Source organism: Chlorocebus sabaeus, chromosome X (assembly GCF_047675955.1).
Source record: "Chlorocebus sabaeus isolate Y175 chromosome X, mChlSab1.0.hap1, whole genome shotgun sequence".
Taxonomy (NCBI): domain Eukaryota; kingdom Metazoa; phylum Chordata; class Mammalia; order Primates; family Cercopithecidae; genus Chlorocebus; species Chlorocebus sabaeus.
This window is the reverse complement of record NC_132933.1, coordinates 52232658-52251043: the sequence shown is the minus strand read 5'-3', so window position 1 is coordinate 52251043 and position 18386 is coordinate 52232658. Positions and strand designations below refer to the sequence as shown.

Below are 18386 nucleotides of genomic sequence, written 5' to 3'. Positions count from 1 at the left end.
GACCTAATACCACTCTGAAGCCAGAATGCCTAGGTTTGAATTCTGGCTTTACCATTTATTAGCTAGGTAACCTTTGGCAAGTTATGTAGCCCCTTTGTGAACAACTTCATCTCCGAAAAGTAGGAATGATAGCCCCTACTTTGTCATGTTGCAGTAAGGATTAAATGAATTAATGTGTATAAAGTGCTTTAATGAGCCCTGGCACACAGTAAATTCTATATAAATATTTTGTAAAATGAATAAAAACTATGATGACTAAAAGTTCCTTTAGTAATTATCTAAAATCATACAAGGTAAGGAGATATAAGTTTGGTTGCTATGAACCAGGTAGTTGTTGCCATAGACATGTCAGTACCTTGACAACCATTATTAGGACATTGCCATAGCTTTTATAAGTGGACAACCTGAGCTGTGTTAATCTGACAAGAAGGCTAGAAAGCTCAATGCATCTTCCTATTACTCTGCATATCTTATGTCTTCCATCCAAAAAGAATCAACTTATCAGATAAATAACCACCTCATGGTAAGCAAAATATGTCACTATCTTCATTTTACAGATAAGAAAAGAAATTCGGAAATGATAGGTTTAGTTGAGATGATTTCACTTCAGGTTACCCAGAAGAGGCACTAGAAATAAAGGATCAGACCAGTCATCCCTAATTCAATCATTTTCCCAGTTGGGTTATCCTACCTACCCTTCCTTATAAAGGAAGAACTTGTGTGATGCCAATTTGACACTTCTTGGTGGCACTGACAAACACAGAGAGCCTGACATCAAGTTAGAAGGCTCTGCCAATTATTAGGAAACAGACATGAAGCAGTTACTGGCCTCTTCTCCAAGGGAGATGGCTATCATGGAACCCAGACAATTAGGCTCTGATGTTTCAGGCTCCTGGTCATATCAGCTTCATGTGCAAAACTGGAGTAAGGCTGGTTTTGATCACAGGCCATATATAAGGTTTCTCTTTTGTCTGGCATAAGCCAGAGCCATTATCCAGGACGTCTTTATGGGAAACCTAATGATCTCCTAGGGCGTGAGCTGTGCTATAAGAAATGCTATGAAATGTGAGTATTTTGGAATGGCAACTCTCCAGACCAGTAAATGACTGGATGACTCTGCAGAACCCTGATAAATTATCCCTTAATAAGCTAGCACATAAACTGTGCTCATCAGATAGCTAAGCAAGGCCCATCTAAGCATCAATTGAAGTACTTTGCTAACCCAGCCAGGGCTTCCTCCAATTCTGGGCTTCAACATATAGTTGTCTCTCAGTAAACTTGGGGGAAATGGGCTCCTGGACCCCCTCATATACCAAAATCTGTGCATTCTCAAATCCTGCAGTTGGCACTATGAAACCCATATATATGAAAAGTTAGCCCTGCATATACATGGTTTCACATTCACAAATATCCTCATTCGGTTGAAAAAAAAAAAAAAGCCTGGTATAAGTAGACCCATGCAGTTCAAACCCATGTTGTTCAACTGTCAACTGTAATTAGTCACTAGGGAAATATAAATAAAAACCTACCTCACACCCACTAGGATAGCTGTAAACAAAAACAAGCATTACTGGTGGGAATGTAAGATGTTGTAGCCATTTTGCAAAACAGTCTGGCAGTTCCTCAAGAGGTTAAATATAGATTTATTACATAACCCAGCAGTAATATTCCTAGGTATATACCCAAGAGAAAACATATCCATACAAAACCTTATATACAAATGTTTATAGCAGCATTATTCATAAGAGCCAAAAAGTGGAAACAATCCGCTTTCCATGGATGAACCTTGAAGTGATTGCCTAAATTATCCTTTTTACTTAGGCATTCACTTCTAAATCCAGCTGTGCATTGACATCACCTGGGATGCTTATGCAGCTCCCTGGCAATCTTTGAGGATGGGACACCTGGATTAATGTTTGAAATCCATTAGAATAGATTATCTCTAAGGTCCCTGATAGCTCCAAAAATTGTAAAAAAAATCTCTAATAGTGGGTCACCAATGCCCACATCTTTGAAGAAGAGACATTATTGGTACTTGGAACAGGTCTCCCAATAGTTCCTTCTGGAAGCCTAAGTTGGTTCTTCTCTTAGGCATCATCCCAACCTCCACAAGGTTGAATAAAGATATTCTTAACAAGGATGAACGATGGCTGAAGGGATAGGCCACATCTGATTATGTCTGTGTAGGCTGCTATACTAAGAAATCACCCCATTTTGAAGAAAGCTACTCATTAGCACAGAACTTGTCACTGCAGTTGAGAATAACCAGTCCCTCCTTCTATGACATTTATAGACACAGTTGGATAGAATAAAGTAATAGACTTCTAACAATCCCAGGCTTTCTGTTTATCAGCACCTGTTTAGTCATAAGCTGACTAAAGGCTCAGTGTTTATAATGGAACTTATTTCTTATTTTCTTTCTTCTCTTAATATTTAAGAACTAAGATGAATCATGTTCCGGCTTTTGACCTCCTGCTGCTCTTGGCTAAAGACAACAGAAGAGACACGAAGGTAATATTACAATTATTTCCCTAGGCCTATTCCACTATTTCCTCCCACAAATCTGCCCATAGTCCCTCAAGGTACAAATCTTCATAATATATATTGTTAGTTGAAGTGATTAGGCAGTTGTTTGTAAGATTGGGAGCAGGGTTGAGGAGGGATGGCCAATTGTACAAGGTTAAGCGAATCAGGGAAGAAAAGCATCCTTGGGGGCTTTGGTGAGGGACTCCCATACCACCTTCTACTGCTTTGGCTGGGCCTTTTATGGTACATGCATTGAGATTACTGCAGGCAGAATCCCAAACACTAAGGAAGAGTATAACTCTGTTTAGCCTAAAACCTAACTCTTTTAAGACTTTGGCTCATTTTTCTTTTTCATTTCTAGGAATGTGACCATCCCTATCATTGGCTTGAACAACTCAGACAAAACTGTTCTTGTGGAGGCATTCCAACAATGTAAGGAACTGAGAGCATTAGATACTGGTGTGGGTCTCCCATGGACCCCAGAATCCAGTGAAATAATCATTCCTTCCTAGCATTACTTCATGGCCCTCAGTTTCCCTTTTTTATTTGCGCATAAACACCTTCCAACACACACTGTCTCTCTCCCTCCCTCCCTCCCTTCCCCACATTACATAAACAGCCTGTTTATGTAATGTCTGTCACCTGCTCCCTTTACAAGCTATCCTAATTGAAAGTCCTTTCATAGGGTCAGTATGCATAAGTTCAAACTATGTAAATCATTGCAGTTAATTATGAAGGATAGCATGTTTGAAATGATGTCTAGTTTCAGGGCTCAATTAAAGTGGAATTTGGTCTAGATAAGAGAGACAAGTGTGGGATGATAAAGAAGTTTAATAACATGAAATTCTGTGACAGCTAATATAGAGAGTTGGAGCTTGAGAAATGTTGTCAGTTCCGATATGTGCAAGTTTAATACCAGGTCTCTAGTTCAGTATCTTGACATTTCAAGAAGCAGTTACACAGAATTTCAGAAAGGTACTATACTACTTATTAAGGACCAATCAAAGAAGCCAGCACTGTCTGTCACAGGATGCCCTCCATCCATGTTTACTGAATAAATGAAGTAGTATGATGACGTGGTTGAGTTTTATCTAACCTGGCATCCCTGATGCCAAAAAAGGCTAACCTGACTCCTCTGCCACTGACCTACCTGAAGTGCTCATCAATTTCCTTGAACTACAGCAGGAGCCTTCTGGCTGATCTTGTCATCTCCAGTTGTTCTCCCAGTATTCAATCCACATAGCTACCAGAAGGACTTAATACAAAAGTCTGATCATGGCACTTCCCTGCTCAAAACTGTTCAATGCCATTATCTTCAAGATAAAACTCAAGTTTCTTAGCAGCACACAAAGCCTTCTATGAGTTGGTCCCTGAGTCCTCCTCCAACTTCATTTCCCATGCTCTCTGCACATGCCCTCTGATACAGCCACAACAAATGACTTGCCATCCCCCTTTTCTAGTTCTGTACATGTTATCCCACTACCTAGCATTTTACCTCTGCCATTATCTACCTGCTAAATCAAAAGCCTCAAGTCACAGCCCAGCTTGACCTCAGGAAAGCCTTCCCTATCAGTGCCCTCCTGCCTCAGCTCCCACTCTTCCATGCATCGCTCTGGCATGCACTTATTACATCACCAGGCAATTGTAAGTCCATCCCCTAAATTGTGAGCCTCTTGAGAGAAATAATGGATTTTTTCCTATCTGTATCTTTAGCCTGTGGTCTTTTAGCATTTTCAGGTAGGTATTCAATAAATATTCATGGAATGGATGTTCTCCCCCCTTCCACCATTCACCTAAGACAACATGTTGCCATTTTCTTTGTTTTTTTTTTTTTTCTCCGAGACGGAGTCTCACTCTGTCGCCCAGGCTGGAGCGCAGTGGTGCAATCTCAGTTCACTGCAACCTCCGCCTCCCAGGTTCAAGCGATTCACATGCCTCAACCTCCCGAGTAGCTGGGATTACAGGTATGCACCACCACACCTGGCTAATTTTTTTTTGGATTTTAGTAGAGATGGGGTTTCACCATGTTGGCCAGGCTGGTCTGGAACTCCTGGCCTCAAGCAATCCTCCTGCCTCAGCCTCCCGAAGTGCTGGAATTATAGGTGTGAGCCACTGTGCCCGATGACATGTTGCCATTTTCTGTAACAACTTCCTCTGTCCCATTAGCAGCTCCAAGCCTCACATTTTAGCCAATGGGTTCAGCTTTGTATCCCCCCTTGTAGGAAACAAACTTAACTCCTTGCTTCTCCCAATTCTCTGATAGGCAGAAATGTTTAAGAAGGTAAATAGCAGCAGGAAAAATCCAGGAGCCAGCAAAAATCACAAGATTATTGAAAAAAGTGGGGATAATTTTCTAGAGCCCCAACTCAACCTCATCCCTGGATTCCCTTTTGTCTGGGTGGGCCCTAGGAATCCATATTTTAAGAACTCCTCAGGGGTTTCTGATGGCCAGCCAGCTTTTGGAAGCACTCACCTGCAATTACCGGTATGCTATTTTGCCTGTGAGAATACTGTCTGTTTCCCATTTTAATTCCTAAAGGACACTGCCTAAAATCTATTTTGTTACTGCATAACTTGCCTTGTTCTCAGTGAATACCTGGGGGATTATTCATAAAAGGTTGTGACTACCTTCACAGATAATTTTTTAATGGGCACTGATATCACATTCTGAAGAATGTCTCAGGCCACCTCTGTCTATGCAGGACCATCAGAATCAATCTAGTAGGTTACTCTGCGCCCAAAATTGAATAATTTACCTCCCTTTTCCCTGCAAATGTTTTGTTGTTGTTGTTGTTGTTGTTTGTTTTTTGAGACAGAGTTTCACTCTTGTTGCCCAGGCTGGAGTGCAATGGAGCAATCTCAGCTCACTGCAACCTCAGCCTCCTGGATTCAAACGATTCTCCTGCCTCAGCCTCCAAGTAGCTGGGATTACAGGCATGTGCCACCACGCCCAGCTAACTTTTTGTATTTAGTAGAGACAGGGTCTCACCCTGTTGGTCAGGCTGGTCTCAAACTCCTGACCTCAGGTGATCCACCCGCCTCGGCCTCCCAAAGTGGCGGGATTACAGGCTTAAACCACCGCGCCCAGCTGCTGCGAATGTTTTTAAGCTGATTGCCAAGAACAGATAATTGCCTAGGAAGGAAATGCTGGTCTGCAAGTAATACTGTGAACACTTGAAGACACCAGCTATAAAATATTTTGGCACACAAGACATTTTTTAAAATTTGTTAAATTTGTATGGGTACATTGTAGGTGTATATATTTATGAGATATGTGAGATACGTTGATATAGGCATACAATGTGTAATAATCAAATCAGGGTAAATGGGATATCCATCACCTCAAGCATTCACCATTTATTTGTGTTACAAACATTCCAGTTGTACTCCCTCAGTTATTCTAAATGTACAACAAATTATTGCTGACTATAGTCACTCTGTTGTGCTATCAAATACTAGATCTTAACTATATTTTTGTACCCATTAACCGTCCCATTCCCTCCCCTCACTACCCTTTCCACCCTCTAGTAACTATCCTACTCTCTCTCTCTTTTTTTTTTTTTTTTTTTTTTTTTTTGAGACAGAGTCTCGCTCTATTGCTCAGACTGGAGTGCAGTGGCACAATCTCAGCTCACTGCAACCTCCACCTCCTGAGTTCAAGCAATTCTCCTACCTCAGCCTCCCGAGTAGCCAGGGTTACAGGCATGTGCCACCACACCTGGCTTATTTTTGTATTTTTATTAGAGACGAGGTCTCACCATGTTGGCCAGGCTGGTCTGGAACTCCTGATCTCAGGTGATCTGCCTGCTTTGGCCTCCTGAAGTGCTAGGATTATAGGCATGAACCACCACACCCGGCTGTGTTCTTCTCTTTATCTCCATGAGTTCAATTATTTTACTCTAGGGCTTCCACAAATGAGTGAGAACATATGAAACTTATCTTTCTGTGCCTGGCTTATCATGTACTTGTTCTGTCCGTGTTGCTGCAAATGACAATATTTTATTCTTTTTTATGGCTGAATAGTACTCCATTGTGTATAAGTACCACATTTTCTTCATCCATTCATCTGTTGATGGACACTTAGGTTGCTTCCAAATCTGGGCTATTGTGAACAGTGCTGCAATAAACATGGGACACCAGATATCTCTTCGACATACTGATTTCCTTTCTTTTGGATATATACACAGCAGGTGGATTGCTGCATCACATGGTAGTTCTATGTTTAGTTTTTTGAGGAACTTTCATAGTGGAACATAATTTATGTTCTCACCAACAGTGTATGAGGGTCCCTCTTTCTCCACAGCCTTGCCAGAATGATCAATATGCTGAGGAGAAGAATGTATATCCTGCATTCATTGGATGAAATGTTCTGTAAATATCTATGAGGTCCATTTGCTCTATAGTGCAGATTAGGTACAGTGTTTCATTGTTGATCTGGATAATCTGTCCAATGCTGAAAGTGGGGTGCTGAAATCTCCAATTATTACTGTATTGGGGTCTATCTCTCTCTCTTTAGCTCTAATAATACTTGCTTTGTATATCTGGGTGCTCCAGTGTTCAGTGCACATATAATTGTTATATACACTTGCTGAATTGACCCCCTTATCATTATATGACATATTTGGCCTCTTTTTATAACTTTTGTCTTGAAATCCGTTTTGTCTGAAGTATAGCTACTCCCGCTCTTTTGGGTTTCTATTTGTATAGAATATAATTTTTTATCCCTTTTAGTCTATATGTGTCTTTATAGATGAAGTGTGTTTCTTGTAGGAAACAGATCATGTTTTTTTTGTTTTTTTTTTTTCATCCACTCAGCCACCCTATGTCTTTTGATTGGAGAGTTTAGTCCATTTATATTCAATGTTATTATTAATAAGGACTTACTACTGACACTTTGTTATTTGCTTTCTGGTTATTTTGAGGTCTTTTCCTTCCTTCCTTCCTGTCTTCCTTTTTGTGAAAGTGATTTTCTCTCGTAGTATGTTTTGATGTATTGCTTTATATTTTTTGTCTATCTGTTGTAGGTTTTTTGATTTGAAATTACCATGGGGCTTGCAAATAACATCTTTTTTTTTTTTTTTGAGATGCTCACTGCAAGCTCCGCCTCCCGGGTTTATGCCATTCTCCTGCCTCAGCCTCCCGAGTAGCTGGGACTACAGGCACCCGCCACCTCGCCCGGCTAGTTTTTTTTTTTTTTGTATTTTTTAGTAGAGACAGGGTTTCACCATGTTAGCCAGAATGGTCTCGATCTCCTGACCTCGTGATCCGCCCGTCTTGGCCTCCCAAAATGCTGGGATTACAGGCTTGAGCCACCGCGCTCGGCCGCAAATAACATCTTATAACCCATTTTTTAAAATATTCACCCACTGCCCCCTGGAGACCCCATTATTTTAAACTGATAAAAAATGTGATTGCAAAAACAAGCAAAGAGAAAACTAATATTAATTGTACACTTTAACTTCATCCCCTCTGCTTTGTAACTTTTTGTTGTTTCTATTTATATCTTATTATACTGTCTTTAAAAGTTGCTGTAGTTGTTACTTTTGATTGGTTCATCTTTTATTCTTTGTAGTGAAGCTATGAGTAGTTTACACACCACAATTACAGTATTATAACAATACTCTGTATTTGTCTGTGTGAGTTGCTGTTACCAGTGGGTTTTATACCTTCAGGTGATTTCTTATTGCTCATTAACATCCTTTTCTTTCAGGTTGAAGTACTCCCTTTAGCATTTCTTGGAGGAGAGGTCTGGTGTTGACAAAAATCCCTCAGCTTTTGTTTGTCTGGGAAATACTTTATTTCTACTTCATGTTTGAAGGATAATTTTGCTGAATATAATATTCTAGGATAAAAGTTTTTTTCCTTGATATACTTTAAGTATATCATGCCACTCTCCCTTATTTCAATCTTTGTTAAACTTATCCGATAGATTCTGAATTCCTTCTTTGTGTTATCTTGGATTTCATTGATCTTCCTCAAAACTATTTTGAATTATCTGTCTGAAAGGTCATTTATCTCTGTCACTCCATAATATGTTACTGGTGCCTTATTTAGCTCTTTTGGTGAGGTCATTTTTCCTGGATGGTCTTGATGTTTATTGATGTTCATCAAAGTCTGGGCATTGAAAAGTTAGGTATTTAATCTATGCAGACTGGGGTTGTTTTTACCCATCCTTCTTGAGAAGGACTCAAAGGGAATTGAGTGTTGTGATCAAATCTTTGGTCACTGAAGCTGTATATGCATTAGAGGACACCCTAAGCCTAGTAATGCTGTGACTCTTGTAAAGCTGTAGAGGTACCATTTTGGTGGTCTTGGGTAAGATCTGAGAGAATTCCCTGGTTTACCAGGCAAAGTCTCTTGTTCTTTTCCCTTACCTTCTCCCAAGCAAATGGAGTCTCTCTCTCTCTGTGCTGAGCTGCCAGGAGTTGGGGAAGGGGTGATACAAACACTCCTGGGGCCACCACCACTGAGACTGTGCTGAGTCACACATGAAGCCAACAGTACTGGGTCTCACCCAAGGCCTGTGGCAACTATTTCCTGGTTATCCCTGATATTTATTCAAGGTCCAAGGGCACTTCAGTCAGTAGCTGATGAATCCTGCCAGGAGTATTTCCCTTCAGTGCAGCAGGTTCCTTTCTGGCCCAGGGTGGGTCTAGAAATGCCACCAGGAGCTAAGGCCTGGGGTCAGGGGCTTTAGAAATCTGCTTGGTGCTTTATTTGACTGGGGCTGAGCAAGTACCCAGGTTGCAAGACAAAGTCCTCTCTATATTCCTCTCTCCTTTCCTCAAGCAGAATTGGCCATCACAGCCCCAAGCCCATAGTGACTATAGCCTGGCTACCACCAATGTTTATTCAAGTCCTGAGCTCTTCAGTCAGCAGGCAGTGAGTCCTGCCAGGCCTGGGTCTCTCTCTTCAGGGCAGCGTTTTCCTTTCTGGCCCAAGGTGAGTCTAGAAATGCCCTCCAGGAGCTAAGGCCTGGAATCAGGGACTTTAGGAGTCTGCTTGGTGCTGTATTTCACTGTGGCTGAGTTAGTACTGAAGTTGCAAGACAAAGTCCTTTTTACTCTTCTCTCTCCTTTCCTCAAGCAGGAGTCTCTCCTGATGGCCACCACCACTGAAAATGTGCTGGGTCACACCTGAAGCCAGCACAATACCAGGTCTTGCCCAAGGCCCATGGTGACTGCTGCCTGGCACTTGCTTGGGATGTTTACTCAGGCCTAAGGGCTCTTTAGTCAGGTGGTGGTGAATCCTGTCAAGACTGGGTCCTTCCCTTCTGGACACTGGGTTCCCTTCTGGCCCAGGATGGGTCTAGAACTGTCATCGGGGAGCCATGGCCTGAAATGGGGGCCTCAGGACTCTGCTTGGTACTTTATTTTCCTGTGGCTGAGCTGGTATTCAAGTTGTAAGACAATGTTCTCTTTACTCTTCCCTCTCCTCCTGGAGCTGCGAGTTGTGCTGCCTGGCACTAGGGGGAGGGGTGACACAAGCACTTCCCTTGGTCACTCTGGCTGGTGACTCACTAGGTTGCATGCCCCCTAAGTCCTTGGCTCCAAGCCCATCACAGTACCGGGACTTGCCCAGGAACTGCAGTCCTTGTGGCCTGGACTGCCTTTCAAATTTATTTAGCACCCCAGAGCACTTCAGGCCATGGTGGCAGGGCTTGCTGGAACTCAGGTTCCAACTGTTGGAATGGGCAATTTCCCTCTGGCTAGGGCTGGTCTAAATGCTTCCTCCATAAGTGCTAGGCAAATTCTGCCCTATGTAGTTTTCTGCTGTGACAGGGCAGCACTGAGTTCCAATCCAAAGTCCTACAATCACTGCACTCTCTCTTCCAAGCACAGATTCTCTCTCTGTGCCATGTGGTGCTGCCAGGGGATGAGGAAAGGGTGGTACTGGTGATTCAAGACTGTCTTTCCTACCCTCTTCAGTGCCTCTTTCCTTGACATGATGTTATAACCAAGGTGGGGTGCGAGGGCTCATGCCTGTAATCCCAGCACTTTGGAAGGCCAGGGCAGGCAGATCGCTTGAGCCCAGGAGTTCAAGACCAGCCTGGGCAACATGCTAAAACTGTCTACAAAAAAAAAAAATACAAAAATTAGCCAGGTATGGTGACACATGCCTGTAATCCCAGTGACTCAGGAGGCTAAGGTGGGAGGATCACTTGAGTCTAGGATGTCAAGGCTGCAGTGAGCTGAGACTGAGCCACTGCACTCCAGCACGGGCGACAGAGTGAGACCCTGTCTCAAAAAAAGAAAAAAATACAGATGTTATAACCAGGTACTATGATCACTCACCTGATTTTTGGTTCTTATGAAGGTGCTTTCATGTGGATAGTTGTTCAATTTGGTGTTCCTGCAGGGGTGACCATCACTGAAGTATTCTATTTGGCCATCTTATGCCACCTCCTCCAAGTCATTATTATTGACACCATTCACTAAAACTCTTTTGTCTGGCATGGTCATGTAAGGCAAGAAGAAACCCAACCACTGGCACAAGCAGGTGCCCTAAATGAGGACATTTAGACTAGTGCCTTTCAAACCTGGCTATATATTTGAATCACCTGGGGAGCTTTTTAAAAAAGTCACGATGCTTCAGCCCCACCCCAGATCTATGGACTCAAACCCTAAGAGAACGAGGCCTGGGGGTGGCTGGGTGTGGTGGCTCACGCCTGTAATCCCAGCACTTTGGGAGGCCGAAGTGGGCGGATCACCCAAGGTCAGGAGTTTGAGACCAGCCTGGCCAACATGGTGAAACCTCGTCTCTACTAAAAATACAAAAATTGGCTGGGTGTGGTGGCAGGGGGCTGTAATCTCAGCTACACAGGAGGCTGAGGTAAGAGAATTGCTTGAACCTGGGAGGCAAAGGGTGTAGTGAGCCGAGATGGTGCCACTGCACTCCAGGCTTAAAAATAAATAAATAAATAAATAAATAAATAAATACAATGCTCTACAGGTGATCATGGAGAACAGCGAATACTGAGAACCAGTAACCGTAACCAGAGTCACCTAGAGAGCTTTCGACCCTACTGACAGGGGACCTGGAGATTCAAAAACTTTGGTCTGGGAAGGGCCTATGGAATCTACAGTTTCCATTTTTTTTTCTTTTTTTTTTTTTTTGAGAGAGTCTCACTCTGTCACCCAGACTGGGGTGCAGTGGTACAGTGGTGTGATCATGGCTCACTACAGCCTTGATTGCCCAGGCTCAAGCGATCCTCCCACCTCAGTCTTCCAAGTAGCTGGGATTACAGGTGTGTAGCATGGAATCTGTATCTTAACAAGCTCATCAGATGATGCTGAGACACAATCAGGCATGAGTTTCATGGCTCTCTAGGGTAGTGGTACTCAAGCTTTAAAGTGCAGAAGAATCACCTCAGGATTTTGTTAACCATAGGGAGTTCATTAAATATGCAAATACTTGTGTTCCAAGCCTAGAGGTTTTGATTCATTTGGTCTGGACTAGGCTTTAACAATCACCCCTGCATAATTCTCAATTATATGGTGCCCGGACCATGCTTTCTGAAACACTTCACTAGGGATACCGAGATGAATCAGACTCAGTACCTGTCCTTAGAGTGTTTATACTTTAATAGAGGAAATAAGATAAATGTAAATTGTCAGGGAACAACTGCTCACAGCATCTAGGGTTCACCAACAATAGAATGCACTAACTGAAGGAACTGGTAAGGTTTCAAGTAAAAAGAAAAAGAAAACTAAGGAAAAAAAATTTTTTCTCTGGCAGGGTAAAAAAATATATAAAGCTTTTCTCGATGAAGGAAACTCTAATATTACCTTTAGAGTTTTAACCTAGTCACTTTTTTTTTTTTTTATTTGAGACAGACATCTTGCTCTGTCGCCCAGGCTGAAGTGCAATGGTGAGATCTCAGCTCACTGCAACCTCTGCCTCCTGGGTTCAAGTGATTCTCCTGCTTCAGCCTCCCGAGTAGCTGGGATTACAGGTGCCCGCCACCACACCTGGCTAATTTTTGTATTTTTAGTGGAGACAAGGTTTCACCATGTTGGCCAGGCTGGTCTTGAACTCCTGACCTCAGGTGATCCGCCTGCCTCGGCCTCCCAAAGTGCTGGGATTACAGGTGTGAGCCACCGTCCCTGGCCCACTTATTATTTTTGAGTAGTCTAATACAGATATAGCAAATATTACATCAAAGTTGTGGCTGAAAATTATTTTACCTGAAAGCTATAATTTAAAAGTTCATTGCCTAACATGAAATCAGAAGAGATGTTATGAAAATCACATTTAAACATAATAATAATATATACATACACATACATATATATGTATTCTCATTTCCAAAGACCCAAAAGCATATTACTAACTTTTCACATTAATGACTCATTTTGGCAGTCCTATGGAAAATGTCACATGCAGATCTAAGACTACAAATAAGAAGTTATGAATTCTAGTCTTAATGCTCCCAGGTATGGGTATAGAGAATATATAAAGTCATTTTGCTACTAATGTGGGAAGAGAGCTAGGCTAGAATGGTCAGTTCAACAGACTGGAATGCATATAAATGCTGCCGTTTTCCATTTTCATTCTTTTTGTTTGTTTGTGTTTGTTTGTTTGTTTATTTTTTTGAGATGGAGTTTCACTCTTGTCTCCCATGCTGGAGTGCAGTGGCGTGATCTCAGCTCACTGCAACCTCTTTCTTCAGGGCTCAAGCGATTCTCCTGCCTCAGCCTCCCAAGTAGCTGGGATTACAGGTGTGTGCCACCACACCTGGCTGGGTTTTTTTTTTTTTTTTTTTTTTTTGTATTTTAATAGACATGTGGTTTTGCCAGGGTGGCCAGGCTGGTCTTGAACTCCTAACCTCAGGTGATCCACCCACCTCAGCCTCCCAAAGTGCTGGGATTACAGGCGCGAGCCACCGTGCCCAGCCAAGACTGCCGTTTTCAACTCCATTTCTATGGGAGCTGAATGAGGTATGGAATTCCCTGTGAGATTTTATGTTCTGGCTATAGCTTTTCAAAGGAAAATGTGTCTAAGTCTAGCATGGTTTCTTGGAAGAGATATGTGGAAGACAACTTCATACCTTCATCTACAGTAACAACCACCATAAACATTTATTGAACACTTACTGTGTGTATGGTAATACAAACATCCTCCCTCATATAGCTTATGTTTTAGTTGGAGAGACAAAGTAAGCACAAAAAGAGGTGAAGGACCAGCTCAACAGACCATGTGCTCAACAAGAGAGAGAGAAGTGCGAAGTGGACAGGCCAGAGAAGTCTTCCTAAACAGTACTTGAGCTGGGTATTGAAGGGTGGGAGAGAAGGACCTCCTGTTCATTCATTCATTTATCAGATTAATTCAATAATGAATGTGCTTGGCATCATGGACATAATGGTGAATAAATTTCAATAAAATTGAAAGGGTTCCCATCCTGTTGCAGTTTATAACCCAGATAAATAAACCATAGAATTTACAACACTGTAATATGTGCTATGACAATGGTAAACTCAGAAGAAAGGTACCTTATCCAGATGGCTGGTGGTGTGTGGGAAAACTCTAGAATAAACAAGATCAAAATTGACATTTTAAAAAATAGGCATTAACTAAGCAAAGAGTAGAAGTGTTCTAAGCAGAGACAATGACATCTTGTAAAATCCCAGGGCAAGAGAAAGCATGACATTGATGTAGAGTGGGAGAAGTAGGGGCAAAGGAGCCAAGGGAAGAACAGATTTGGTATGTACCAGGGACAGTGTGGACACTCATCAGGTTATAGCACTAGGAGATAGGTCTGGCAGGTTAGGAGGTGAAGGAGTCTGTATTATATCTGGAAGCAGTGGACACTCACTAAAGGTTACTGAGCCAGGAGAGGATAGTATGGGTAAAGCGATGATTTAGGAAGATAGTACCCAAGTATGGGCAGGGTGGCAGGATGCTTCAGTGGGATTTCTCAGAGCAGGCTCTAGTCAGGGTTCAACAAATTATTTGATCTAACTATATTTCCCTACTTTGTGATTGCTTTTCCTCTCTTCCCCTCTGCATAGTACTTCCCAGTAGGATAGACAACTGTATGAAATCGGAACTGATTCTACTCCTGTTAGATGAGTATGGAGTTTCCATCTAAGTGATTGCTTCTCCTCTTTTCCCCTATGCATAGTACTTCCCAGTAAGACAGACCATTGTATGAAATCGGAACTGACTACACTTTTGTTAGATGAGTATGAACTTTCCATCTACGACCTGAACGGAGATCTGAAGGGCCGGGAAGCATGGCCAAACTACTATGCACGGGCCCATGGGCTTGTTTTCGTCCTGGATTCCAGTGACATAAGACGCATGCAGGAAGTGAAGATCATCTTAACACATCTGCTGTCTGACAAAAGAGTGGCAGGGAAACCCATCTTACTGTAAGATTCTGCCTTTATGTCCTATTTCCACTTCCCAATTTGTACCCTTAAAAGTATAGAAATGAAGGGTTGGGTGGTCCCTTTGTCACACCCAGCTAGGCCTTCTGTTCCCTTAGGCTCAGGGAGGTAAAGCGGCCCATTTCTCTGGGGTCTGTTCTCAAGAGCTACTTTCTACCACACACTGCCATGGGGGACATGTTACCTAACTGTACAAAGGTAATTTTGAAGGGAAGCATCAAAAGGAAATGAAAAGCGGTATCCACCACCTCCACCCCTTGACTCTTCCTGAAGACTACTTTCCTGGATTTGCTTATTATATTTTCTGGTTTCGGTCTCTGATCCTGAAACCTCATGATAGCAGAGAACCCCTATCTTGTATAATCGATGCCAATGACCTCCTCTCTGATCAGATTGCTCAAAAGTTACATAACTAGCACTTATTCCAGGGTGACAATGCAGGTGGCCAGTCAATTCTCATCCCCGCCCCCAACTCCCTTTATGCCTCTTTCATTCCTCATTAGCAACCCCAACTAGAGCATGAACAGAGTTTGGGAAAGGATGTAAAAACTCCAAATCTGTTCATAGCCCAGTTAGCAATTCTAATTAAAGCTTGATAGCATAATGTAGGGGAAGTGAGAAATGAGCCCTGGTGGGACTATCGTGGATTCAAATGATTTGTGCTATACTTTCCTTCATTGGGAGTTGGCTAGAAAAATGTCTAGCTCATCTCATTAGGTATGTCTTTAAACCTAATTCCTGGATATGTAGCAGTTATAGTAGAATTTGTTCTCCTCCTCTTTCCCTTCTTTTCTCGCCTTTTGCTTCTATTTTGGTTTCTTCACTCTTCCACTCTTTTTTCCTCCCTCTCTCATATTCTCTGTTTTAGCTTAGCAAACAAACAAGACAAGAAGAAAGCCCTCATGCCTTGTGATATTACTGACTATCTACTTCTAAAGAAGCTAGTGAAAGAGAATAAGTGCCCATGCCGAGTGGTAAGTGTCAACCCCTTCCTTCCCTCTTCCTCTGGAGCCCAGCAGATGCAGCCCTTGACCCATTCTATAATCAGCCCCATATGTTGGGTTTGCAGCAAAGTCTCTCCCTGTCAGGCAACACCCATAGTGATTCCTGACTTGATGGTGGTAACAAATATTGCATTCTGCCTTCAAAATAGTTCTGTAAAGTGGACACATGAATATCCCCATTTTATGGATAAAAAAGCCAAGGCTCAGAGACTCTATGTGACTTGCTCAAGGTCACACACCCAAGACACCACAACCACTTTATTAAAGGACCTCAGCTTTATTATGCTTTCTGAGATGTGAATGCTGAGTGTCTCCTAGAAGTCTCAGAGCCTCTCTAGGCATAGCAGAGCTTATGTGTTCCTCCACTGTTTGAATGAGAGTGACTGGTTCTGTGGGCCCCAGGGGTCCCAGGCTCCAGGTCTGCATCCTTCTCTTCTGTCACAGGAGCCATGTTCAGCCATCAGAAACCTTGAAAGAAGAAACCATCAGCCCATAGTTGAAGGACTGCACTGGCTATTAACTGTCATTAATACCTGCCAACTACCACCTACCTCGAGCATCTCAATCTCCAAGAATAACACAGGCTCTGGAGAAAGATGCTCATCACACAGGTACTGAGATGCCTCCATGAGATTTACTGATAAGAAAAGCAACAGGGATCAGTCTTTCTCACAAGCGAGGAGTTCTGGGAGGTGCTTGGATTCTGGGTGGCATTGAGCAAGTCTCTTGATATCATTGGCTCAAATGGGGCTAGGGCAGTGCCCACCAACACTCCAACATTGTTAGGTACACCCCACCCCTGGCATAACTTGAGTGGTCATGTGAGGGGAATGATTTTCATAAAGGTAAGCCAACCTATCAGCATTACAGCCTCCCCAAAACAGGGTTTCTAATCTCTGATTTGCCATGTGGAAGAGAAAATGAACATAAGCCCCTTAAAGAGCCTACTGGCATTATTCTACGGATGAATGCCATGAACCTACTCCAGATTCTCAGTGTCTAGTTCTACAATCCTCCCAATAATGAGGAATGATGGGAGAGGACAGAAATGTTGAAAAGAGGAAAAAGAAGAAGAAAATAGGAGGTGATCAGAGTTTTGAGGAGCAAAAGGCCTAAACATCCTCCTGCTCTGTTGTCACATTGCCCAAAGGCATATGGCAGGGATGGGGTAGTAGCTGCACTAGATAAAGAAGCTTGAAGTGTGTCTGTTTCTACTACTCTTATCCTTTCTATCTTCCCCCAGCTTATCCACCAGAACAGGAATGTCAAAGGAGAAAAGACAGCATCTAGAACAACGCTCAACAGAAGCTAAGCCTCTAAAGTCAATCCTACAGGTAAATGGCCCTTTAAATGTTAATACTCAGTGACCAATCCCTGAACACGTGGACACCAACTAACTTCCCCATCCCCTCCCCCATCTTCTTGCTGTACAGAAAGAAGGTACAAGATTACGGCCTAAAAAGAATATGTCAGTAACATTTGCTTTAGATGAACCCATGAAAGAAGGTGAATGTTCTAGGAGAACTAGAGTTCAGAACACTACGAAGTTTCACTACAATTGAAGGAGTGACTTATAGACTCCAGCTCCATACGCTGATGACAATATTTTTGAAGGTAATGCTGGATCAGTGGTTAGAGAAGAAAATTTACATAGGCCTTCCCTAACAATTTCTACAATAGTATTCCAATTTTGAGCCTGAAATTCTTTCCTCACTCTATGGTTGGTGATTAGGAGAAGAGAAATAGAAGAAGTACAGGAAGGGTGCTTGGGTACCATCTTCTGGTAGTCCAGCATGATGCCCCAGCACTGGTTGACACAAGATCTTTAGATGGCTATAGGGTTATCTTAAAGTTTATGATTCCAGTGGTAGAAGTACAAGAACTTTATATATATATGATATATATATCTCAAGAACTTTAAAAACATGAATACACTATGAACTAGTAATCTCAATTCTTGAGCTGTCTCCAAGGATAATTACACAAGTACCCAAAAAACGACCCTCAAGGATGTTTAATCACAGCACTGTGTACAATAACTAAAAGTGGGAAACAGCCTATATGTCCAACAATGGAGAATGGCTAAATAAATTAGGATGCATCTATGCTGTGGAATACTATGCATACATTAAAAAGGCTAATGTGGACTTCTATTTATTGACATGGAAAGTTTTCCACAACCTGGCATTTTTGTTAGGGAAAATAGCAAGTTAGAGTATAGCACGTATAGCAGGATACATATACAGATATAGAAATACCTGGAGGAATATCACCGAAAGATACTAGGTGATTGTGAGATGTAAAAGGCCTAAATGCCTTTCCTTTGGATTTTTTATTATAAATTTTCTTTTTTTGGCCGGGCATAGTGGCTCATGCCTGTAATCCCAGCACTTTGGGAGGCTGAGGCGGGCAGATCACGAGGTCAAGAGATCAAGACCATCCTGGCCAACATGGTGAAACCCCG

At 42.3% G+C, this 18386-nt stretch overlaps 1 protein-coding gene and 1 pseudogene across 1 annotated transcript; one reads left to right on the top strand and one right to left on the bottom strand.

The window, feature by feature from the left end:
• Positions 1-18386, bottom strand: part of LOC119620917 (phosducin-like protein 3 pseudogene) — a 44349-nt pseudogene that overhangs the window by 2923 nt on the left and 23040 nt on the right.
• ARL13A (ARF like GTPase 13A) lies at positions 1843-17488 on the top strand. Its single transcript, XM_007992264.3, has 7 exons — positions 1843-2511; positions 2888-2958; positions 14651-14900; positions 15787-15892; positions 16367-16533; positions 17166-17256; positions 17356-17488. Exons 1-7 carry the CDS (start codon positions 2453-2455, stop codon positions 17482-17484), a joined length of 873 nt encoding a protein of 290 aa, XP_007990455.3. The 5' UTR covers positions 1843-2452; the 3' UTR covers positions 17485-17488.

Coding starts and splice junctions, on each gene's coding strand:
- ARL13A (XM_007992264.3), top strand. CDS start 2,453: ATGTTCCGGCTTTTGACCTCCTGCTGCTCTTGGCTAAAGACAACAGAA. Junction 2,959..14,650: donor TGTGGAGGCATTCCAACAAT/GTAAGGAACTGA, acceptor CCCTATGCATAG/TACTTCCCAGTAAGACAGAC. Junction 17,257..17,355: donor CTCTAAAGTCAATCCTACAG/GTAAATGGCCCT, acceptor CTTGCTGTACAG/AAAGAAGGTACAAGATTACG.